Raw genomic sequence first — 26,345 nt, 5'->3', positions numbered from 1 at the left:
GCAGGAGTCGTAATTGAGCAGTTTTTCAGTTTCAGGTATTTCGCCATTAGGCAGTCATTCACTGTTTTATTGGGCACTTTCAAGTAGGGCCTCTAATATAAAATGAATAATCATCTTCCATAAAAATTTTATTCTCGCAGACTGATACGATTTGGGAAATACTCGCATATTTGTCTTTTAATTATCTCAAAATTACCTCTTGGCTTGACATTAACTTATTTTTTGAGAAAGGTAAAAGTTCAACAGAATAATCATCTTTAATCATATTTTCAAAAGTAGTATTTTTTAAGACATAGCACGCATATCAAAATAAATGTTATAGTGTAACGCAGAACAAAAATATCAGCCAATAAAAAATTTTGTTTCCCCTTTGTGTGTGTGCTCTTATAAAACTATTCCTGAGACCCAAAGTGTCATGTTATTAAAATAATTTAATTTCTGGACACTAGTCCAGCGAAGGAAGCCAGTGCTACGGAATGGAAGTGTACACCAAATTGAAGGACACTCTGAGGGGCGTTCTGGGACAGTGGTATCCCGCGGGTAGGGCTGAGAAAATACTTGAGGTATGCCTCGGCTTTATACAAAAAAACGGCGCTTATTCCGATCGAGGAGCTGGACAAAGAAGGTTTCCTTGACTTCCTGCCTACGCCTACGTCCTATGAAAACATCACAAAATCCGAAGATGCTTTGGTGAAAGCCTTAAACGAAATTGCAGAGTCTGATTACCAAGGGGAAGTGAATCTGCTTTTCATACAAATGGCGCGAACGGAAGAAAATGGCACCGACTACCCTGCTGTACTTCGGGAGAGTATTACCGTGACAGGGTTGCTTTACGGAGATGCCTCATTCAACGACTGGATGCCAACTCTTACGCAACAAACGAATGGTAAGAGAGAGAGAGAGAGAGAGAGAGAGAGAGAGAGAGAGAGAGAGAGAGAGAGAGAGAGCTTAATGAAAATACTTTTTTGTTAACAATCGCTTTGAGTTCTTACGATAATACCTCTTTTGTTTCATAGGAAGACTACTGGTGTTCCATTGAGAATATTTTACTAAAATATTACTGAAACTTCCGTACTGAAGCTGTAGATGTCTTTCCACTTTCATTTAAGATCAGAATTTTGCTCAGCTATACTGCGTCAGAACCATAAATTAATGAAAAAAAATTGTCTTTTCACAACAGGAAATTTCTTGTTCAACGCTCAATACGATCCTAAAGATGCCCAGGATATCCTAATCGATCTGGCACCAGATTTCAACGAAGTAACGGTAAGTCTATTGTAAATGCCCATGTCAGTGAAGAAAAATATGAAGCCAAACATTCGCATGCTGAAGTTGGCTTAATCATTTTTTCCCCGTCCTGTAGCTTTTGTATCAGCAAGTATCGTTAAAAGAATCAGCTATCGAAATTGGCGTGTCCCTAGATGAAACTGTGGGCCTCATCACAAAGTTCAGCGTCCAGTTTTCGGCAAGCGGGGGCACATTCGTTATTCGCGACCCGGCTGGAAAATCACTGGCTGACGGAGTTACACTTGTCGACGATGCAACGCCAGGAATATGGAGGTACCTGCTCTTTCACACAAAAAAGTGTGCCATTTTTCCACATCATCAACGTAGAGATGCCTAAAGTAACTGAGTACTATGGTTCCCCTTTTCCATACTTTGACAAAATACAACTGATTTATTGATTAAGTTTTCTTCATTCAAACTAAGGGATCCATTTATTTCTATTTACTCTTTTTTATGAACAGCATAACCTTATCGAACCCAAACAAAGGGACCGCGGAAATTCAAGTGACTTCAAATCCGAGACCAGGGGTCGGCCAGGTTGAAGTCGTCACTTGGACGTCAGCCTCAAACGTGGGACAGGTTGATCTGACCACTGAGGGACTTGCATTCTACGTGTCAGTCACTCAAGGCAATGTACCCGTCATAAACCTCCAGATACAAGTGACTATTTATCCTGCTGAAGGTGGATCTTCGGCCCTACAGGTTACCTTAAAAGATGACGGCCAGGGAGGTGAGTGATGGCATTCTGTCATTTAGCTATGGGGCTTACAAGCGGGAGAGGAATCCGAACGTGTCTCGAGTCTTAAAGGTTGCTGGGTTTGTGAGTTGTTCGTCACTGGAGCCTGTTGATCGATATGGATTTCTAAAGGGTGACAGAGTACTAAAATTTTCCAGATCGTCAGTCCATAATCGAACCTTAACCTAGCAATTGGTAAAGCTGATCAATAACTGGTGGACTGCTCAGGCACAGAACGTCGCTTCAAAGTTATTCGCAGCAAATGTTGAGTTAATTATTTAATCCTTTTATTTTTCTTTTCTTTCATTGAGACTGTCATAAAGTAACATTTACTTGTGTCAATAATATCATATAGTAACATTTACTTATGTCAATAATAGTACTATTATACATAATATGTACCCATGCACTGGTTTGTTTGTTTGTAATACAGAATGCCTATGAACGCTACGTTCATCTACCACAATAAAATCTCAAGCAAGAAAATACTGAGCAATATGATGTAACCGTTGTTATTTGTGAGGCAGGAATAATAATAATAATAATAATAATAATAATAATAATAATAATAATAATAATAATCCATAAAAGTTATTATATAAAAACGTTTAAATACTAATATTTCTCCTTCGATTTAATTAAAAAATCCCTTTTACTTTAAATGTTAACAATATTCGGCATGCACCATATCATCCAGTGTTTAAAGCACCAGTCGAACTACTTTCACATAGTGTGTCACCATCGTATTAAGAACTTCTCACTGGACACTGATGTTTCTCCTCCTATCAGACCCAGACGTGCAGTTTCTGGACGGAGTCTATTCGAATTACATCACCAGCTTCGATTCGCTAACCTTCACTGACATGAAGTTTTTCGCCGATGTCAGCATCACTTCGGATGCGCATACTAAGAAGGAAACGATGGTCCATATCAAGAACACTAGGCTGGGGACTTTGCCTTACGATCCCTGTAAGTTCTTTCCTCTGAACGCAAGACTTGCTGCAAAGATAGACTACTGAGAATATTTAGGCTCTTAAAAATCAAAATCCAAACAGGTAAACCATAGAGCAGTGTTCAAAAATATCATCACAGTTGAAACGTCTTTTCTTCAATTTTTCTGTCTTAATTATTGATCGGCCTTTATACCCACAGTAAATGGCTTGATTACCGCAACGAGATACTGGAGTACTAAAAAAGACACAGTTTTTCGCCTGCTGTGTGCCAGCAACAATCAAATTTATCAGTTTGTACAAAAAAAAAAAAAAAAAAAAATCAACTAACTGCACATTTCTGAGTCGTGTTTAGAATTAATTTTCTACGAATAAACACTAGACCGGCGATCAAAGCAAGGGACCAGATAATAATTCGCTGTTCTTACTAAAGGAACGTGGTTCATACAGTATATATATGTATATATATATATATATATATACATATATGTAGTATATGAATGCTCTGTAGAGAAATCATAAATGAAAAGACAAGAAGTGTAGGTACATAGGCTTAAGTTGCAGGGATAAGGATAAAGGTCGTGTCTGGAGTGTGGCGTGATTGATCTATGCAGATAGTAGCGTAGAGAAGCTACAGAGACTGAGCAAAAAGTTTCGTAAAAGGGAGAAAAATGACCAGTGAAAATAAGCAAACGTAAAATTATGATGGTATAAAGATAAAAGAAAGATGGAGTCATGAGTTTTGTTACTGGTAGCTGAAAATAGTAGGAGCTGATTTCAGTAGCTAATTGGGAATAAGTTCTACAGGTGATGGGGTAATAAAAAAAAGAGATGAAAGACAGAATAGGTGATGTAAAGAAAGGGGAAAGAGAGGAGGGAGGATTGTCTTTGGAGGTAAAAGTTGGATGCACGATATGATTATCAAGCCAACTCTCCTGCATGAAGTGAAGTGTGGATGCATATTAATGTCAAACGAAGAATGTGGAAGTTATTAAGATGATATGCCTGTGTAGTGTATTAGGGCAGGCAAAGGTTAAAGAGTAAGAAATGTAGATACGGCAAAGATTTAGGCTAGAACGAGCCAGAGATGGGTCAGGCCTGTTTTGACCTGATGTGGTTACAAGGAAACAAGTAAAAAATGCGCCGAAGTTTCTTCAGCGCAATCGAGTTTTCTGTACAGCGTATAATCAAGGCCACCGAAAACAGATCTATCCTTCGGTGGTCTCGGTATAATGCTATACGAGCCGCGGCCCATGAAACTTTCAGCCACGGCCCGGTGGTGGCCTGTCCTGTAGCGTTGCCAGACACACTTTTATGGGTAATTTTAACCTTAAATAAAATAAAAACTACTGAGGCTTGACGGCTGCAGTTTGGTATGTTTGATGACTGGAGGGTGGATGATCATCATACCAATTTGCAGCCTTCTAGCCTCAGTAGTTTTTAAGATCTGAGGGCGGACAGCACAAGTATGGACGGACAGACAAATAGGCATCTCAATAGTCTTCTTTTACAGAAAGAGTGTGTATAACTGGGGACTTGTTGGTGAAGATTGTGTATAATTCAATAGTTTGTAAAGTCAAACAGAAGGAAATCTAGCAAGTGTTGGATGAATGAAGCAGGTGCAGCACTGAAACAGAATGTCCTTAAATTGCAGGAAGTGGAAATGTTTGTTGGGTTGGTCGACAGCTGTTGGTGACCTTACTATATAGTCATATGAAGGGGCCAAAGCTTGAATAGCTTTCTGCACAGCTCTTCACTCTTGATCCAGCAGTCAGAGGCTGAAATAAGTAGCGACTGTTGTCTTCACTCTCTCTTGAGCCACCCTCAATTAAGGGTAAAGGCTTAAGCATGATACATGTATATAAATAATATATAAATATATAAATATATATATATATATATATATATATATATATATATATATATATATATATATACATACATACATATACACACACACACACACACACACACACACATATATATATATATATATATACATACTTATATCGACCTGTTTTCTCTTCTCTTTCCAACTTCGTTACAGTTATAGAGGAACCTTGCTGTGGGTCGAAAGCATCAGGAGGCATCGAATTATCCTTATTCAGACACATAAGCGGTGCAACAACGGTAGAAGTCATCAATGGGCCTGGTATCGAACCCTATAATCCTGTAAGTTAGATTAATTTCCTTGTTTTAGTTCTGTAAGCTACCAATTAGCGCTAATAGAACAAAATGCATGTCTAAAGAATAAGAGGATTCTGCACGGATTGCGATAATCTTCTGAGTCCATGGTTTGTTGGTGCTGTTGGCAACTAACAGTATCAAGAGTATTTTTTTATCAAGTACATGCTCTGGCTAGTGTGAATTCAAATGGAAGCACCATATATTTTTTTTCCCGAATTTAGTTAATTTACCTGAATAACCCTATCTACAAGCTTTCTTGATTTTTTGTGCCTAACTGTCATATTCTTAACAAAAAAATTATGTACAATATACCAGTTTACAGTCAGGAGAATAGATATATCAAACTTAAGGACAAAACGGTTACAGTCCAAGTGATAGCAACACAACTATCAATGACCCTACAGCAACATGTCTTTGGCGCCAAATAAGGCTGAATATCTGATAATCCTTCAATTCAAATAATAATTAAAACATAAATCTGGAAAAATATTAAGGATACAGTAAAAATGAAAAAATCTTCAGTGAAAACAGAGTTACATTCCAAATGACTGTAGCTCACCTATCCAATGATCCTACAGCAGCATATCTTTGGATCACGATACAACAAAATATCTTCTTATTCACGAAGAAGGAAAGGAGGAAGGGCACTGATTGCCCTTCTCTGGCCTCTTGTAACCACAGACCCTTCCAACCTCACCCAACCCCAACAAGATCAGAGCCAAGGTATGAATGGATGAGGGCGCAGACACTGCCAGGGCAGCAACTGAAAAAGCAAAGGAGCAACAACGTCCACCAGATGTAGAACTCATGCTAAAGTAGAAATATCTGCTGAAACCCGAGGTGTCGAGCTCCAGGTCTTGGCCAGGTGCTCCAGAAAAATAAGGTGGGACAAATCCTCCATTAACTAATGGAGGATTTGTCCCTCAGAAAAATCCAATGCTCCATGAGCAAATGTATCCCTAATGGGATTCTTTGTGTGGCATGGTAATGGACTGAGTATGGTCTGAGAGTTATTGTTTGAGGGTCAATGGTCATAGCCAGCAATGTCATCTACTATTCAACATTCTGTTCCAGAAGCATCTAGGATGGCCCCCATTCAAACTGAGCATGCTCTTCCAGTTGTAGCCAGCGGGAGCACCGTAAGGATACCACTCGCAATTTTCACTGGGATTGTCAGAGAAAGAACACACCGAAGGCACAATACTGGGTCGAGATTGTCCCTCCCATGTCACCGGAGGTACCACAAGGAAAGTGCTGATAACCATTCAACGGACTATCACTACCAAGAACAGGGACTGGCTGGCATATAAGGCACTACAGACAATGCCAATTACTGGGAGATCCTTCCACGATTTAGTCTTACAGAACAAACCAACTATTTCTCCCAGTAATCAAACCCAGCGCTACTTGTCAAATATGCTCGATTGGCCACTGTGATATTCAAGATGGAGAGATTTTACCAACATGGCCGCTATACTAAACTCCAAAAGTTCATTCTTCTTATAGAAATTAATGCAATTAGTCAGTTTCAATGATTTTTGAGTGTCCAATGATATTTTCTATATCTGATTTTCTCACACATATATTTGCCTCATTTATGACAGATCTCATGTTCTTGGGTGCATGGCTTGCTGCCTCATAACAAGGAACATATAAATAGTTACTATATAATTTATGAGAAGCAGGGTCACATTAACAGAAGTAGTACCTTTGTTTCATTATTAAGGCTCATGTTAACTCTGGACTTCTTACACCGGTCCTTATCACTATATGGCTCCAATAAGTGCATACACAGCATTTGTATGAGATTGATCATTGGCACTAGTACTGTAACTAGTGACACTACTGCTGTTCAACCCAGCATGAAGTTCAGTGTCTGTTAAGAAAGAACATTAAGAAAGAACACGTCATACTTGAACAGGTTAGTGTCTTAAAAGTTGTTTAACCAACCCCAAATCAGTTAAACATCACCTGAACTGACAGGATGCTCCAACTCAGGAGAGCCGAGCCAAGGACAACAGGATTTTAGTTATCTGGATGGTGTACAGACTGCTTGAGTTTAATGACATTGGATGATCAAGCAGATATGTGTCAGGCAAAAGGAAATGACCATAGGTGCATCCCATACAAGAGCATGCTTAGCAGGATGGTGAAAGGATAATCTCTGCCATAAAGATAAAAGATAGTTACCGAACACAGAATCAACCAAAAATCATTCCTCACTGATATTGTAGGATAACTTAGTCTCAACAAGAAAATCTCTCTAAGAAAAGAGATGACAGTTACAAAAGTTTGGCCAGGATAATTCATCTATTTCATCCAGTTAACACAAAATAAATCTAATTTGAAACTGCATGAATGTCTGAATTTGGTAGGAGCGAGGAGAACTTTATGGGAAACAAGGCAGAGGATCATGAAAGCTGCAGACTTCTTTTCAGCAACACAAAGTTAAAGAGGGCTCAGAAAAAAGCCAACCTCTACAGTTGATTAAAATGAGAACAACAGTTGCAAGGTACCATTGAATGCCCAGAGACTCAAAAAAAAAAAAATGCAGAATACTATCTGAGAGAAAACAGCTTTGGGAGGTAACTTAAGACACGCAGTTTCAAAGACAATGAATAAAAGATCGATTGTGTACATTTAACAATGGGAAACTCCTTGACTAACTATATGGGGAGGGGTGTGGCATAAGAACCAACATACCACACTCGATGTCTGGTAGATGGTGTGCATCCGAAAAGCAAACACACCAAGATGCTTATGAGCAAGACGTCATCCAAAAAAGGATACATACCAAATGCTCTCTCTGAACAGATCACTTACATAAGTCAGATGAAAACTTATGAAGGTACTGAGCCATCCCTTTGTAAGAATTGCTATTCTAACCATACTCTTCCGAGAGAGATTTGAACAGCTGGGTGATAGAGCAAGCGTCATCCAAACAAGGACACATACCTAACTGTTCTCTGTGAACAGGTCCCTTACATAATTTTGCAGAGTTGCTGATCTGGCCATAATCTACAGAGACAGACTTGAACAGTTGGGTGACAGATTTCTTTATGTTCATGTGTAATAGACATAAAATCTGTTTTAATTTTTATCATAATTTGTTCCACTTTCCCTTCTAATTACACTTCTTATATTTCTTTTCCATTGTGATTCCTTGCTCATCAGCCTTCATAGACTTCTGATAATAATTGTATTCTTTTATTCCTGCTGATTACTTTGGCCTTGGAATTTTACGTTATATATGAGCAATAAAAGCTAAGGAAAAACCAATATTAAATAAAAAGTTACTGATATGTTTCAGTAGATATAACATTATTGATATGTTTCAGTAGATATAACAGACAGCAGTGTGTCAAAGCATCCTATTCAATGGTAAAGAAGAGTGAAACTTGGGAAAAGAAATAATGAAAGGGTTTAAGAAAATGAGAAGAGTCTTTTGTTATAATGTATTGAAATTTTGTATTAATGTCTGGTACAGGTCAGCAGCAACATGAAATTGTCTCCAGTGAGACTGTGGTACTCACGTTCCCCAGTGAATGAGCAAATGAAAAGAGAAATGAAGATGTATGAAATTCCCTATACTGGGACTAAAATTGACTTGACTGTGATTTCTTTAAAACCTTACCCAAGAGTAGATATAGAATTGACTGATTCAGAGATATTGTATAAACATTATTATTTCAATGTTTATTGTTGAACAGGTATCTTATGTTGTGGGGATTGGGGGAGGAGGGCGGGGGACGAAGTCCTTTGCACTATATGAACTTGGTGGCTAACTCGTTTTTGATACCCATCCTCTAGACAAACTACAGTTCATCCCCTTCTTCTTACCAGAGCTAAAGAACTCATAACATGGAATGAAAAGTATATTCCTGCCAGAATCTGCAGATTCCTAAACAATATAATATTAATAATACTTTCTCTCACAACAGCCTCCAAGTCAAATAACCAGTGCAGAGATAAGCAACGTTGATCAAGAAGGGCCTGCAATACTGGCTGGCACAGTTTTAGTAACACTGACATGGCAAGCCCCAGGGAAGGACTTTACTGATGGTACAGGTGAGAAACGACATGAAATTATATATCTTTAATAACGTTAATTGATAATCACAAGAAACTTAAGGATTAGAAGGATCTATAAAGAATTGAAAAAAACTACATATTTTAAGATCTTCCACTTACAAATTGCAGTTCACAAAATAATGGCCCTGAAATCCAGACTCTCAAAGCAAGATCGTCGCTCAGGGAAAAAAGAATTATATTCATAATTACATCTTATATTATTTCATATGCAAATAGCATACTTTACTTTTACAGACAATGCACTTCAAAGCAACCTACATTAATATGCTGTATATATATATATATATATATATATATATATATATATATATATATATATATATATATATATATATATATATATATATATATATATGTAAACAAAAAGTGAAAGAACTGAGAAGCTAAGTAGTTTCGTCTTATTACCTAGACATGGTCACAGCAACTTATGTCTTGGTAGTGAGACGAAAGTACTTAGCATCTCAACTGTTTCACTTTTCCCTCGTGGCTGTAACTTTGTTCATATAATCATCACGTTTTTACCTTTTTCCTGATTTAACATCAAACACATATATACAGTATATGTATATATATATATACTGTGTATATATATATATGTATGTATATAATATACACACACACACATATATATATAGTGTGTATGTATATATGTATAATTACACAACAGTCGCCACATCATCCATCTATCTGAAAGCTCATCAATAGCACATCTGACCCCCAAACACACGGCACCACTCACTTATACCATGCACGTACTGGCTTGTTTTCTTGCTGTAGAAGCCTTTTCAATCAAGAACCTCCTTTATGGCCCTTATCCAACGCTTTCAAGGATTTCATCTCATCATATCTGAAAATAATTCTAATTTATGCACTTTTTATTGACTTACTGTCCTTCTGTCTCTCAGCATAAACAACCAGCTCCAATAAATTTGATCTAATTTCACTTGTACTAATTTTTAACCCCCTTTTATGTCCATCTCCGTATCTCACCCTTTCAATCTCTTTCTCTCCAAGATAAGTACATAAACAGTTCTCTTCGACAGCATCAACATTTTTTCTTCAATTCACTTTCAGCATTCACACAACGCATACATAAAGGATCTTTGGTTTAACAATCCCTTCATAGCCCAACTCTGGCTTCAATAAATATTCGTGTTCTTTTTAAAAATTTTGACCTTGCAATATCTGTATTAACATTTACATGTCGTTCGCCTTGCTTTCAATTAGCCTCAAAACCTTACATACACATTCACTTTAAAAATATTCTTCGTTCAGTCACTGTAATTAGTCGGTGAAGTTTAAGTTCACTATCTCCAATAAACAAACACTGTGTCACTGGTAAACATCGGCCATTCCACATTACCGTGAGAACAACTGCCATCTTACTTTTTCACTGCTGTTGAACGGCAGAAAATACAAATAATAGCATTTCCTCCACTCTGCACGGTCTGAAAAATCACCAAATGGCCGGCAGCATAAGGACTGCAGGCTTACACTTTATCTTACCGCAAAAGATCAGTGAAAGAGTTATGTACAAACGAACACATTTATACATGCATACATACAAACAAACAAATACACACACGTTATATATATATATATATATATATATATATATATATATATATATATATATATATAGATATATATATATATATTGTATATATATAAAAGCAATCCTATTTGAGAAATTTATGTGAGTTCAAACATTTACTATACCCAATAAATATATAATATTATAAATAGGGTTCCAGATACTCAGCATGGAGATTGAGCATTCGATCAGCAGCTAACAATAATTACTCATCATATCCGACATCCAAATCTTCGTAAATCTTCGTACATATTGACAATACAGTAGTTCAGTGATTCTCAATCTTTTTTGAGTGATGGCACCTAACTAATGTAATCATTACCGTGGCACCCCTTCTTCACCATCCCACCATATCGCACGAATTAACTTCTTATTTAATGAATAAAATTATTTTCCATATTACATATATATATATATATATATATATATATATATATATATATATATATATATATATATATATATATATATATATATATATATATATATATATATAGCAATTTAGTGAGAGAAGGACACTTCTTTATTCCTTTCTAGGTGCTTTATTTAGCTGCTGACGTTTCAAGACGTTCAGTCCCATTTTCAAAGCTATATAATAAAAAGAAACATATATTAAAAAACAGACTCGGAATAACATAACATAAAATTATAACATAAAAGTATCAGTATGTTAAAAAGGAAGAGTGTTTATTTACCAAGTGGTGCTGAAGGCACAGACCGAGTGACAGTCCGGGTCGGGTTCAGCTTCGACGTGAACTCACGAGAGGTATAGAGGTGTTGAGGTGGTCTGAGTATTTAGTTGGGGACAAGTTGTTTTAATAAAAGTGATTCTAAAATTGCTAGTTGTTGGTCGTTGGGAGTTCGGCCTATGATTTTAAAATCTTTTGTAGTTAATATCGGCTTTGCATTTCTTTGCATGTTCACGTATGCAAAGAGAATTCTAGGTTGTTAGATAATTTAACACCCGTTCTGTAACTCACGCCTCGATGAGAATCCAATCTCACTTTTAACAACCTGCGGGTGGAATGACATATTTCCCAGGTTACATCTGGGGCAATTAAATAGGTAAATGACTCCAGGGTCATCAAAGGAAGAAGACTCTCTTTGTGTTTGAATAAGGACCTAATTGTCAATGGTTAGAAGGTATTAGCTTTAGGTCAATTGCTGGTAAAAACTGTTTATTATCTGCCGTAATTCTCGATGAAATTTTCATCATGGATGAGTGGGACGCTTGCGTATAGTCGTAATTTAGGTACGGTTGGTATTTCACATTTTGGATGGAAAATATTATTTAGAAATTTGTAGAGATGTTTATGAAACAGTTTGGATGGAAAGCAGTTGTCAATAAAAGTACTGATGGAGGTAGAGAGTTTCGTTATGGAAATTGTTCCAGTCGGATGTTATGCTGAAAGCCCTGTGGAAGAGGGTAGATAAAGAATTCAGTTTAAAATTATATAATTTTAAACTGAATTCTTTATCTACCCTCTTCCACAGGGCTTCAGCATAACATCCGACTGAACAATTTCCATAACGAAATCCTCACTCCATCAGTACTTTATTGACAACTGCTTTCCATCCAAACTGTTTCCATAAACATCTCTACAAATTTCTAAATAATATTTTCCATCCAAAATGTGAAATACCAACCGTACCTAAATTACGACTATACGCAAGCGTCCTGCTCATCCATGATGAAAATTTCTATCGAGAATTACGGCAGATAATAAACAGTTTTTACCAGCAATTGACCTAAAGCTAATACCTTCTAATCCATTGACAATTAGGTCCTTATTCAAACACAAAGAGAGTCTTCTTCCTTTGATGACCTCGGGAGTCATTTACCTATTTAATTGCCCCAGATGTAACCTGGGAAATATGTCGGCTCCACCTGCAGGTTGTTAAAAGTGAGATTGGATTCTCATCGAGGCGTGAGTTACAGAACGGGTGTTAAATTATCTAACCCAGAATTCTCTTGCATACGTGAACATGCAAAAGAAATGAAAAGCCGATATTAACTACAAAGATTTTAAAATCATAGGCCGAACTCCCAACGACCAACAACTAGCAATTTTAGAATCACTTTTTATTAAACAACTTGTCCCCCAACTAAATACTCAGACCACCTCAACACCTCTATACCTCTCGTGAGTTCACGTCGAAGCTGAACCTGACCCGGACTGTCACTCGGTCTGTGCCTTCAGCACCACTTGGTAAATAAACACTCTTCCTTTTTAACATACTGATACTTTTATGTTATAATTTTATGTTATGTTATTCCGAGTCTGTTTTTTAATATATGTTTCTTTTATTATATAGCTTTGAAAATGGGACTGAACGTCTTGAAACGTCAGCAGCTAAATAAAGCACCTAGAAAGGAATAAAGAAGTGTCCTTCTCCTCGCACTAAATTGCTGTTTGCTGGATTGATAGAACCCACCCTCAACTTCGCTATATATATATATATATATATATATATATATATATATATATATATATATATATATATATATATATATATATATATATATATATATGTGTGTGTGTGTATGTGTGTGTGTGTATGTGTGTGTGTGCGTGTGTGTGTGTGAACGTATTAGAGTAGACACACTGATAATAATTATATGAGGACTTCTGCAAACCTTTTTTTTCTTGCAAATGTTCACTGAGATGATCTAGCCAAGACAAAACTCATGACAATCTTGCGGCACCCCTAGGCACTGTCTGTGGCACCCCAAGGTGCCACGGCACCCAGTTTGAGAATCACTGCAGTAGTTGAACAACCATGTCCGCACATGCGAAGTTACCGTTATTCCGGAACACTCAAAAAATCACACTTATCTTAAGCTGATTTTATGGCTTCTGGATCCATCTGTCAACTTTATTATTGTAAAAGAGGCGCGGCTCCTGTCCTAAGTTAAGTTATACCCAATACAACTAAAATTAATTTCAAATGCTTTTCTTTCAGTGTCTGGTTATGAAATTTGGTACAGCGACTCCAAGGCAGAAATAACATCTAGCTTCGCCAGCTGTAGCCTTGTCACGGAATATGAATCTGGTTAGTGTAGAATCTTTAGACTACATATTACCTATCTTCTGAGTCACTCTTGATTCGTTGTAAACGGTAGTGATGATACAGATGCATGATGTGGTATGTATGTAACCAACATGTCAAAATGAATTCCTAACTGTCATTGCCAGTTTGACCGTAAAAAAGTGTCTAATTTCTATAAGATCTTAGTAACAAGGATGTAGCTGAAAATAATGGTTTGGAATCGGAAGTTAGGAGCCATGAGCGTTTCTACGCGTGTTTCTTTTCTGAGCATTAGCAGTACTTAATTCTTTAACATATATAGCCATGTTAGGATGCATGTAACATAATATACATTATGTAATTAACATACATTTCTCTCATTTACTAGGGCCGCCAAAACCTGGCCCCCACGGCAGTTTGCAAACTGCAACAATTCGACTACCGAAGAAAGTTGAGAAAATGACCCAATATTACTTGATTGTTGTTGGATTGGATGGAACCCAAAGGGTGAGTTGGAATGCTGCGATCTTCATAAATTAGAAATAGTTACATCTCCATTCTAACTTTAATTTAAACATCCTCATTCGTCCGACATGTGTTTTAAAAACTTATTAAAAAATTCAATGTCTTTTCATTTTGTTTCTCGTGTCTATGCTGCGTATTTTTTCTGTTTTACATGTACTGCACAAACTAATGAATGGTTAACTACCCACCCCAGGTGAGTACCGAATGAGTAGGTGGTTAACACGAGTTGAATAAAGAGATGATGTAATCAATGTTTCATCTGATAACTAATGAATTTAACTGCAATTTTCTTTCAGGGATTACCCAGCCCTCTCTTAGGAGTTACTGTATCAGCTGGTGTACCGTACACTACAGAAAGTACACAAGCTACAACAACAACCACCCAGTATTCTAGCTCTCCAGAAACTACTACCCAAACTTCAAGCCTAACGGACCTTACTACTACTACAACAATGACCCAATCTTCAAGCACCCCAGATGCTTCAAGCACCTCAGATGCTCCAAGCACACCAGACGCTTCAAGCACACTAGATGCTACAAGCACACCAGATGCTTCAATCACCCCAGCTGCTTCAAGCACACCAGATGCTTCAAGCACCACAGATGTTTCAAGCACCTCAGATGCTTCAAGCACCCCAGATGCTTCAAGCACACAAGATGCTACGACTCCAACATCAATGACACAAACTTCAAGCTCATCAGATGCTACTACTCCAACCACGTCACAAACGTCAACCTCATCCGACACTACTTCTGAAGATCAAACTTCAACCTCACCCAAGCCTAGTACTCAAACACCAGTGACTCATTCCTCAAGCACCATAGATCCTGCAACCGGAACCACAATCAGCACATCTTTCACAGGTAGACAGTTTGAGTCATTTACTGTTATATAGAAAAGAACATTTTATTCGATTGTACTCTTCCCATCTTTAAAAAAGTTTTATACATACACATTTTTTTTTACGACCGAATTGTAATTTGAGTCACATATTGCAAAACCGTTTTCCACTTCTCTGTCTCTGGTAGTCCTATAATTGTTTCAAACTCAGATCTGCGCATAACTACTGTTCTTAAAGAACTGACTTTATGCTAAAAGAACAAAATGAGCAAAAGTGACAAAACAATCACAGACTAAACATTTAACTCTTTTTAGCCTCCAAATGAATACACACACATACACATACACACACATACATACATACATACATACATACATACATACATACATACATACATACATACACACACGCACTGAACTTTGTACTGTTGAATATTTTTGTTAGTTCACTTTCAGAAAGATCTAAGGTGCAATTTTCATGTGTATTTTTCTTATCTGGACGTCCTTCGTACATGTATATACATGCACACACACACACACACACACACACATATATATATATATATATATATATATATATATATATATATATATATATACATACACATACATATGTATCTGTTTGTGTGTACATGCATGTACAAAGGACGTCCAAATAAGAAAAATACACATGAAAATTGCGTTATATATCAGATGTTCCCTTAGATCTTTCCGAAACTGAACTAATAAAAACTTTCAACAGTACAAAGTTCAGTGTGTGAGGGGCCAGCTACAAGGACTAATATGACAACAATATAAAAACAGGAGTGGCATGTAATATTTTTCTGGGAGCGCTTCGTATTAGTTCCCGGAATTCCCTATCCCGAGAATTTAACATCATCCCTAAACACCTGTTTCTATTATTATACTCATAGTTCACAACTGCGAAGGCAATTAACAAATAACAAATCTGGCCAAACGTATGTTTTCGCCTTCATTTTGTACTTTTAATATACTAAAGATTACTTATCATTTTTCAATAACTTTAAATGTTCGTTAAATACTCTCTTTGGTTCCCCAGTCGTAAACTTAAATTCCTTATTCACCGTATACTCGATGTTTTCCAGCTACCAAGGCAGCAAAGTAGCTCCACCTGTTTAATCCTTATGCAACTGACATCTTTGCGCCATATTTCTTCAATAGCCACATTAACCTCTCACAACAACCTTGGCAACTTTTCCTCTGAAACAGAAATAGGTAAAGTTGTCAGCACCTTAAAACGTTGTTAACTTGTTGATCACCTATATTCACGACAGGCACACGTGCTTTCCTCATTATGAATTTACCACACGACGGAAATATCTAACCAGAAGACATCTCAAAGCCCTGTTTCACCTCATGTCTCAATTCGGCCCATTAAATCACTCTATTACTGTTCAATCTTTCTGCTCAATCTTTATGCTGCCTTTTGTTTCAATACAAGTTTTCTATCAATATGATATCGTCATTATCTGCTTTGTTTTTTCTAGTAGCCTTTTTACTAGACCACTTTACCAAAAGCTTTTGAACAATCAAAAAAAAAAAAAAAAAAACATACGTACGGATTCTTTTGCACACCTATTACTGTCGCTGATAGCATTCTCCGTACGAAAATGGTATTTGTTGTAACCTTTCCTTTCATCAACCCAAACTTCTCCTGTACCTCTTGTCTATTTCTTCTCTTCAGTCTATTCATTATGGCTCTCAAGACCGCCTTCGAGAGCTAACTCAAGTTGGCGATACTCCTTTGCTCACAGCACTCTAAATCGCAGTTTTCTTAAAGGTGGTTACTATAATAATAATTTATTTTGGCCATTCTCCCGTGCCACGCATACAGTCGGCCAGCCAACCTATCCACTCTACTCCCCAGTCCCTAGTGGCTCTTACCATCTCAAGCACGATTCCATCATTCTACTGCTTTATCTACTTTTATTTTATTTTGGACTATTGCTTTTCAAATTAATCTTGGAGCCTTAAATGATACTAATAACCCTTTGGTGACCCCTCTCGTCTTCATAAAGCTGTTACATACTTTCTTCATGTCTCCAACGCATCTTCTATCGCTAACGCTAAAGATACATTAGCCTTCACTGTCCAATTACCAGCCGTCCGTTTCCTTTTTCTTATAACTTTCGTTTGTTCTTTCACTTTCTGTTGCTCTCTTATTTTAAGATCTATCTTTTCACACTCCCTTTGCTTTGCTAGAGCTCTCTTAATTTATGCATCCAATCTTTTCTGTGATTTGCTTAATTTACACCCGTACAAGCCCTCCACCCGTAAATAAAAGAAACGATACTTTGTGTCATCTGGAAGCTCTCTCTCTCCTTTCAAACATCCCACCAGCGGTCTCCATCACTGCGGTTCCTATTATACTCCGTTGGCCTCCAAATTTCCAGTTACCGTTAATTGCCCCCAACCTCTCCACATCTGTCCTTTACTGGGAAGAGTATACAACTAAAACCCCAGGTGATTTTCGTTTTCACTCTAATTTTTTTCAGCTTCATATGTACTGCATATTCACTTCTACTGATACATGATCAATGTCACAGCCCGCACTCAGGTACATATACACCAGAGCTATTATATTTTCAAATTATGTCTTGACACTCATGCAAATTTGGTTCCTGGGATCTACTAATTCCTTAATCTTCTCAGCTGCTGCCTAAACTAAGATATTGCAGTCATCTACTTATTTTCCATACATCACTAAACAAACCTATTCTTTGTGGTGGGTACTGAATTGAGCCTGTAATTAAATTAATTATATGAATTATGGTATGAAATGGCGCTTTTTAGAACCTTACCTATGAGCTCCAACAACAGTGGCAGAAAACCCCGAAGGCATCAGGTCTTGAGCTATGTGACCGAAGTCTGCAGGTGCCAGAGGAGTGGTTCACGCACTTAAACCAAGTTTAAATTGCAGTTACAGTGCTTCTACTGTAACTGCATATGGTATGCAGATATGGTAAAGAAATTCGTGGTAAACGTAAGGTTATAAGTAGAAAGAAGGGTCGCATCTCAAACAGAAAATATCAGTTAAAAATCTAACTTGTACATACAAACATTCTCACGTAATTGATGAAACTGTATACAAGGGAGGAGAGAGAGGCAGAAGATGGTGGAAATATTCACAAATAAGATTCGCAAATTCTTCTTCACCTGTATTAGCCTGACATGCCTTTTACTTACAGAAACCACTACGTTGCAGCAGCCAACAGACCCACCGCCAGGTAGGTGTCAATTCCCTGATTCTACGGTAAATTCAATCTAAATCTGCGAAATCAATTTGAAAACGGGAGCAGAATGACCAATTAGATTCATCTGACAACGGTCATATTCTCAGTTTAAGGAGAAATGACGTTTCATGGCTGATGATTCCTTATCTGTATAGCCAGACAGCAGCCAACCAGGGATATAACAGGTTCTTGGAAGCAAGGTAACTGGATGCATGGTATGTGTAAGGTAATCATGACTTTCCGTCTGGTCGAATTCAGAATACGTTTCGAACCATTATTCTAGGTGGCAAATACACACTGTCGGCCCATTTCTTCGAGCATGGGCTAGAAAAGGCCATTTCGTTCCTCAGTTCATCAGTCTTAGCTTAAAAGAATTAGTGATTATTTGTCTTATAAAAATTTCTACCAACAGTTCATGTGGGAAAGCGGTTGTTATTTGATTAGTTGCCTATTTCGAAAACAATTATAAAATCAATATTTGTTGATGACAAATAAAAACTATTTCACCACCTACAACCTTGACAAAAATAACAGGCTCAGCAAACAGAACATTTCACGGTTAGATTTGCCGTGTTGTTTGTAAAAGAACTGACATAAGATTAACCATGTGATCAAGCATAATGTCATTAATTTTTACTTTTCTACTTTTCGCAAAGGTTTCGTGGGATCAACAGAATTCTGGATCATGACGGGCGGCCTCATCCTGCTACTGCTGCTCATCATCATCCTCACAATCTACTGCTGCCGCAAGAGAAGAGTGCGCTTGCAACCTTCGAAACCACAGAGGCTCAACCCGAAGAACGAGAAGAAAGGGAAGAAAGGGAAGCTGAGCCGGAACAACACAAGACTTTACGACAGCGTCCGTGTCTCCGTCACCAGCGGCGAAGAATTCAAGACTTCAGAGAGCGAAGATGTCGAAAAGGGTCTGGCAGCAGCGACAACCACCGCAACGGAGCCACAACCTCCAACGATGGCGGTGACAACGCCACCCACAGGTACAGCGAGTTCTCTTTCAGCTGAGGCCGGCGTTGACAACAATGGTTTTGAAGGAGAAGGGACCACGGAGGCGGACAGTAAAAACAGAAGCAACGATGATTCGTCTGATGAAGATATGATCACAAGTCTGTAGTGTTTTGGCGATAGTGGTAGCCGAATGGTGTTTGCGAAAACCTTTAACGACCATTTCTAAGACAATATTTTAGCCTTTACACGTAATAATCATAATACTATAAAACTCGCGTATTATATGTTACGGAAAAATCAGGAACTCAAGTAGTGATTAGTTACATTAATATTAATACCGAATATGCCAGGAAAACGAGCTGTGGATGGAATATTAGTAACTTTTATGTGACGATCTTTAGTAATAAACAAAACTTGCTGAATACAAAGTAAAAAAATTGTATTTTAGTTAACCGTTTTTAAGGCAGTAAAATTCATTGCGGAATAAACATACGACTACAAATAAAAAGAGAGAGAGAGGGCAGAATGTAATTTAACTATGTGGAATATAGCACTAAGAAAAACAAGCATATCCTGAAACGGACTGAACCAACTTGGGCAAAACACTTTTTCTACTGATCATTACAATGCTGGATACTGGGATGGCCTCTGAATAAAACCGTTTATTGTTCCATTCCGTTCGCAATGGCCGTATATAAATACTAGACCGAAAGAAAAGGCAAAAAAAAAAAACTACACCTTATGAAAAGTTATATCAGGTCACTACTCCAGACAACGAAGAAACAAAATCCAATTAAGATATCTGCTTGAAAACTTGGCTTATTTTCAGGTACAGTCTGTGAGGAAAGCGATTAGTGATACAGAATTAAGGTTAGGTTACAGGACGGGTTTCCACTTGATTTACGATTTTGAACCTTAAATCAGTTTCTGTATGAAACAACAACCCATGAATGAGAGAGAGAGAGAGAGAGAGAGAGAGAGAGAGAGAGAGAGAGAGAGAGAAAGCTAGCTTCTGTAGGTTAAGATTACGTTATTCAAATAAAGTTTTCAAAAGTCATACTTATACGCTTAATGTATAACATGCAAGGAAGCGTCATGCAGCAGTAAGGGGCAGAACCCAGTGAACCTCAAGACGAAGAATGAGTGACGTGTATTCGAAAACTAGACCCCTTCCTCCCTCCCCTAACCTGGGTCTTATCACCGACCCCAGTTTATAAATAATCCTAACCATGAATGGGAGAACAATTCTACAGGAATATTTCAAGTGGAGTTTTATGTCTCTTAATTGTAAAGGCGGTTCAAGAAGTGGCCCTGTCGGTGGTGATGGCTGGAGGCCACGCAATCCCAGCGTTTTTCGCAGACGATCGGAATGCTAACGATTTTCTTCATCGGTTTATTGGTATAATTTCACAAGGCAAATGTCTGATCTCTTCCTTTATGTTTGGGTATGTAAATGAGCTCTACATCGACTGTATTGTAAAGCGAATATGTCGTTTACTTTGCTTATGCCAGCTTAAGAAATGAATACTGGGTCGTTACTATTACTCTTGAGCATAATAGAATAGGTTTAATGAGTTTACGTGCGAATAGAAAACACTAACAAAACTGCCGTTATTTATTAAAAATCAATTTAAGTTGGTCGATCATGCTAACTCCAATGTGTGAAGAAGGACTAGCAGCGGTGAGATAGATCCTTTTGAAAGGCTCGAACAGCTTGTTATTTAAATATACGGAAAAGCTCCTGAAGCCCGTAGAATTACACAGTACTGCTTATGAGACTTTTCAGAATCCCCACATTTCAGTGCTTGGTCGCGTCCTTCGATGGCGTAAGCAATTGAGGAAAGAATAACATATTCATCACATTTAAGAATACGTCAATGCAAAACCAGCTTGGTGATTTTCCTCAGAGGCTTTATATTATACCATGAGATCTACTTGACGCATAGCTACATATGCACATTTATTGTGATCATGTCTAATGAATTCAAAGACTAACTAATCCAATCTAAACACAATCTCTTGATTATTAATGAGCAATATACTGAGTCTTGACGTCATATCTCATCTTTGTGGGACTTGTGTGACCATCGACGGGCAGCGAAAAAATAAAATAATGGATATTGATAAAAACTATTTTCCTTAACATGTCTGCATACATGAAAGTACATAGAACCATGCTAACCCGCACACACATTTTGTCCCCTCCAAAGAGGATAAAACAACCACTCATCATATATACAGTTTATATATATAGATATATATATATATATATATATATATATATATATATATATATATATATATATATATATATATATTATTATGTGTGTGTGTGTGTTTATGTTATTAAAAAAAGCACAAAAATATGCACGTGATTTGTTTATCAGCTGCTGCCACAGGAAAAGCTTGAAAAGAAACGACATTGCCAAGTACTTTCGTGTAACCACACATCTTCGGAACACAAAAGTACCTGGCAATCTGTCGTTTCTTTTCAAGCTTTTCCTGTGGCTTCAGCTGATATACATATATATGAATATATATATATATATAAATATATATATATATATATATATATATATATATATATATATTCTTATTTTATCACAGATTCCTGGAAAATAATGGATATAAGGTAATTCTAAGACTTGAATAATGCACAAACCTATTTGCTTTTTCACTCGCCCTTTATAGTCTTACAATAAAAGATTCAGTGAAGGTAATTGAAGGAAGAATTACTGAAAAGTTATACCCTGGATGGTTGCGCATATAGTAATAATGTCCAAGGAGGATACTCAGGTACGAGCTGATCGAAGAAGAATGGGAATAGCGAGGAGGTACACACACACACACACACACACACACACACACACACATATACACATATATATATATATATATATATATATATATATATATATATATATATATATATATTTAAAAAATCACAGTAGATACGTGACTTAAAAAAATCACAGTAGAAAATTTTCCTGTGGGATTTCAATGTATATATATATATAATATATACAGGAAAATTTTATATATATATATATATATATATATATATATATATATATATATATATATATATATATATATATATATATATATATATATATATACATATATATATATATATATATATATATATATATATATATATATATATATATATATATATATATATATATATATATATATATATATATATATATATATATATATATATATATATATATATATATATATATATATATATATATATAATAAAGGAGACAAGAAAAGGTCATTCCCACTTTTTTTTTAAATCTAATAAGCTTTCCGTTCGTCTATCGTATCTTGTTCCTGATTTGTCTAACGAAACCTGCGTCTTCTCTAAACTCTCGCAGGAAGCAAGGATTCTAATCTGCCGTTTCAAGACGACACATTGCTAATGTCGGATCCGGTATTGAACAGGTCGCCGAGTGTCACGCAATTTTTGGATAGAGAAATTATCCATTACGCGAGGAAGGAGCAATATGATTATTATATCGAACCAACCGGCCCGTGTTCAATAGGCCTTGCATTTCTCTCTCTCTCTCTCTCTCTCTCTCTCTCTCTCTCTCTCTCTCTCTCTCTCAGGCCTCCATGATTGATTGATGTCAGAAGTTCTGTTCAGTAAAGCAGCAGCTGTTTTTTGTTCTTTGTCGCGCCAAGCAAGCAAGTTAATAACCTCGCATTTTTCCGAACAGTAGCTCGATATCCGCGCAAACAAATTATTTATACCTCCGCTGAACAGTGCCTCTGGACCGCATACTTCGAAAGACCATGTAACCACTCCGTTACTCTACTGATATTTTCAGCACAGTTTTTCGTATAGTGACAGATTCCTTTTAATAACTGAAAATGCGTAAAACGGGAAAAGTAACTGATTTCTTGCCTCCAACGGTTAATTAGTTGAGTCAATTTGGGTGTTACACAGAAAAAACGAAAAATCACAGACAGCCGCTGTAACATCAGCGCAGAATCTGAAAAATATTCGTTTCTTAACTTCCTTTGTTAGTTTTGGGTTGTCAGGTACTTTTAGGCAAAAATAATCACTGTAAAAATACCCTGTGAGTAACTTTAGATTCACCATTTATCTCTATTTCGAAGTTTTCTTATTTTCAGCCTTGTTAATACATAAATGAAAGACTAATAATAATTGATGTAACTTGAATAACCGACTTTTTTATTTTATTCAAACATTACTACAGAATGAAAGCCTTCGAATACTCGGATAAAAATAAATTTCAAAATGTTCCTGAATATATTAGAACATATTTCATAATACAGTTAAATGGAATATATGAAAAATAAATGACAGCATAAAGAGCGATAAAACAGAAAAAAATGAAAATATGATACAGAGTATATTTTGTAAGCAGCTCAGGAATTTCCAAAAGAAGAGTATTATAACAAAGAGCTGTTAAGACAATATACGAACCCTTCCATTCAGTTATGGATATTCCTTAAAATAAAAATTCTTTTGTGGGATAGTTGTACAAAATATCGCTGCATTTCAAAGCGAGGTTTAACGGTACACGTACCCTTAAACTGCTACAAACTCAGAATTCAAGACCAGAATATAGATGACCTCCAATAACGGTACCCCAATCGATTGGAGAGGAATGTTAGTGTTTCTCACAACTCGCCATTCTAAATTTTGTTGGATGATTACCCGTAACTGAAATCAAATAAAAGTGCCGAAGAATTAAAAAAAAAAAAAAAAAAAAAAGACTAGCAACGTACTGACTGCATCTTCCAAGTGTCGTAATGTTTCGCATGAAGCGAACAAAGAACTGCCAAAGAAAGTGGAAGAAAAATCAGAAAAGAAACAGGACCGAGTGAAAATATTAATGATGGCATTTGTACACTTCGGAAAACCCATTATTCGTGACAGACTGAAATAAATTATTTTGAACGAATCCGATGTTTAACACAACGCTGCACCGCCACTGGACCACATCAAGTTTTGAAGTTTTATTTCGACTTGTTAATTCTACAGCAACGTGATAGACGGTACAATGTACTGTATATTAAATGGCCGTAGGTTTTCTTTTATAGGTCTGAAAACATGCCAACCGCATTACTGTTTTAGTAGAAAGGCATTTTCAGTAAAACACACTGCACCTGAAAATCAGAGTTGAACAAGATATAACTGAAATAGAAAAAACCTACATAACTCTATTATCCGCTATGTTAGAATATTTAAGGGAGGAAAACATGTTTAATGAGACTAAAATAATTTATAAGAGCTGGACAGTAAATGAAAATGTTATCCAAAAATAAGTTTATTGAAAATACGAATGTGATATTCGAAGCTCTGCACGTCAGGAAAAATACATATATATATATATATATATATATATATATATATATATATATATATATATATATATATATATATATATATATATATATATATATATATATATATATATATATATATATTATCTGGATATCTGGTGTAAAAATAATGTCCCATATCCTCTGGTATTTGCTGGGACCTAATTTAATCCACACCCAGTAATTATAATTACATATGCTTTAGAAATACTCATCACATATAGATAGAAAAGTGTGCATTTTTCTAGCCACAAATCTGAGTAGAGGGAACATATGTGCCTACAGTACAGCGCCTTCCTGTTTACCTCTACCCGCCCGCATGGGCATCTAAGTTCTTCAAATGCATCTTGGATGACACCACATAGTTCCAGGGACTATTCTTTATGCTGTTCTATTCTCATTTCCAGTGTTTATCACAAGAGTTACATGGCATTGTGCACACACACATCCTTTAGTACTGACGGGGAGAGTTCTTTATAAGCACGTGATTCATTGCTACATTGCTCTGCAGTGCTAATTAACTCCAAAATTCTTAAGGAGATGGGAATATCTTTAACATTATTAGTATCATATGGTAAAACAAGCATATGTTTTGTGTTGTAATTATTATCATTATTTCAGAAGATGAAACCTATTCACATGGAACAGGAACACAGGGGCCATTGACTTGAAATTCAAGCTTCCAAAGAATGCTGGTTTCAACCTCCCACCGCAGACTCCACACTGCAGCAGTAATTGATCATGATACAGAGCCAGTGATTTTTCACCGCCCTGGGGGAGACATGAACCCGGGGCATTTAAGTGGCATTCCACGACACTAACCACTATACCAGTCTTTTTTGGACACAATGAAGAAAACAGCGAACAGTATGGTAACCACAACAAATAGCCTGCAGCAAGATGTCAAATTTCCAAAGGTGGTCGGTAATTACAGGCCTTGAATTGCTGTGAGATTTTTGAGACCCATCACCAGGCAACCCACTCAGACGAATAATTTCCTAGTTGACATCGCCCACACAGAGGATGACTAAAGTCCGAAATGGCATCTTGATCTCTATACCCTAGTAGGTTTAAGTTTACCTTTAAAATATCCTGACCTTGCATTAAAAAGGCTACCAAAACAAAAAAAGAAACTCACAACACAAAAAATTTGCTCGTTCTGCCATATAATATTAATAATAATATTAAAGATATCCCCATCTCCTTAAGAATTTTGGAGTTGATCTTCTTCTTGTTTTTTAACGTGCTTTCTTCCCATTTTGCATGGGGTAAGCACGATGCCTTCTTATTGAAGGGCTTTGATTTGGCTTTGGGGTAGACCGTAGTCTCGATCGGCTGCCCTGCCTGACATCGCTTAGACCCCGGTAGCGTATGTACATGTATTGTACCAGTCACCTAGTGCCCTTTCTACCAGCAGCGAGAAGTTGTTGCGCGGTTAGGTCGACAGTTCGAGACGTGTGAGGTGTCTGTTACGTTTTTAGATGTTGGAGTGGCTTTGTTTGTGTGTGTATTAGTCTGTAAC

General features: G+C 36.7%; 2 protein-coding genes and 1 long non-coding RNA gene across 3 annotated transcripts in view; 2 read left to right on the top strand and 1 right to left on the bottom strand.

Annotated features, from left to right (window-relative positions):
* The window catches only part of LOC136853394 (calcium-activated chloride channel regulator family member 3-like), a 33,580-nt gene extending 32,945 nt beyond the window's left edge, over positions 1-635 (top strand). The window contains exon 9 of the mRNA XM_067128857.1: positions 450-635. Coding sequence (XP_066984958.1) covers positions 450-635 — 186 coding nt within the window. The remainder of the gene's footprint in view (positions 1-449) is intronic.
* The window catches only part of LOC136853395 (uncharacterized), a 305,968-nt gene that overhangs the window by 23,071 nt on the left and 256,552 nt on the right, over positions 1-26,345 (bottom strand). The window lies entirely within an intron of this gene.
* On the top strand, positions 618-19,803 carry LOC136853392 (serine-rich adhesin for platelets-like). The gene is made up of 12 exons (XM_067128856.1): positions 618-886; positions 1,181-1,266; positions 1,364-1,560; positions 1,749-2,017; positions 2,813-2,992; positions 5,021-5,145; positions 9,102-9,228; positions 13,811-13,900; positions 14,265-14,383; positions 14,698-15,265; positions 18,452-18,490; positions 19,153-19,803. Exons 1-12 carry the CDS (start codon positions 757-759, stop codon positions 19,623-19,625), a joined length of 2,403 nt encoding a protein of 800 aa, XP_066984957.1. The 5' UTR covers positions 618-756; the 3' UTR covers positions 19,626-19,803.

Source organism: Macrobrachium rosenbergii, chromosome 27 (assembly GCF_040412425.1).
Source record: "Macrobrachium rosenbergii isolate ZJJX-2024 chromosome 27, ASM4041242v1, whole genome shotgun sequence".
NCBI lineage: Eukaryota > Metazoa > Arthropoda > Malacostraca > Decapoda > Palaemonidae > Macrobrachium > Macrobrachium rosenbergii.
The sequence above is the reverse complement of the archived record's forward strand: the minus strand, read 5'-3'. Positions and strand labels throughout refer to the sequence as shown.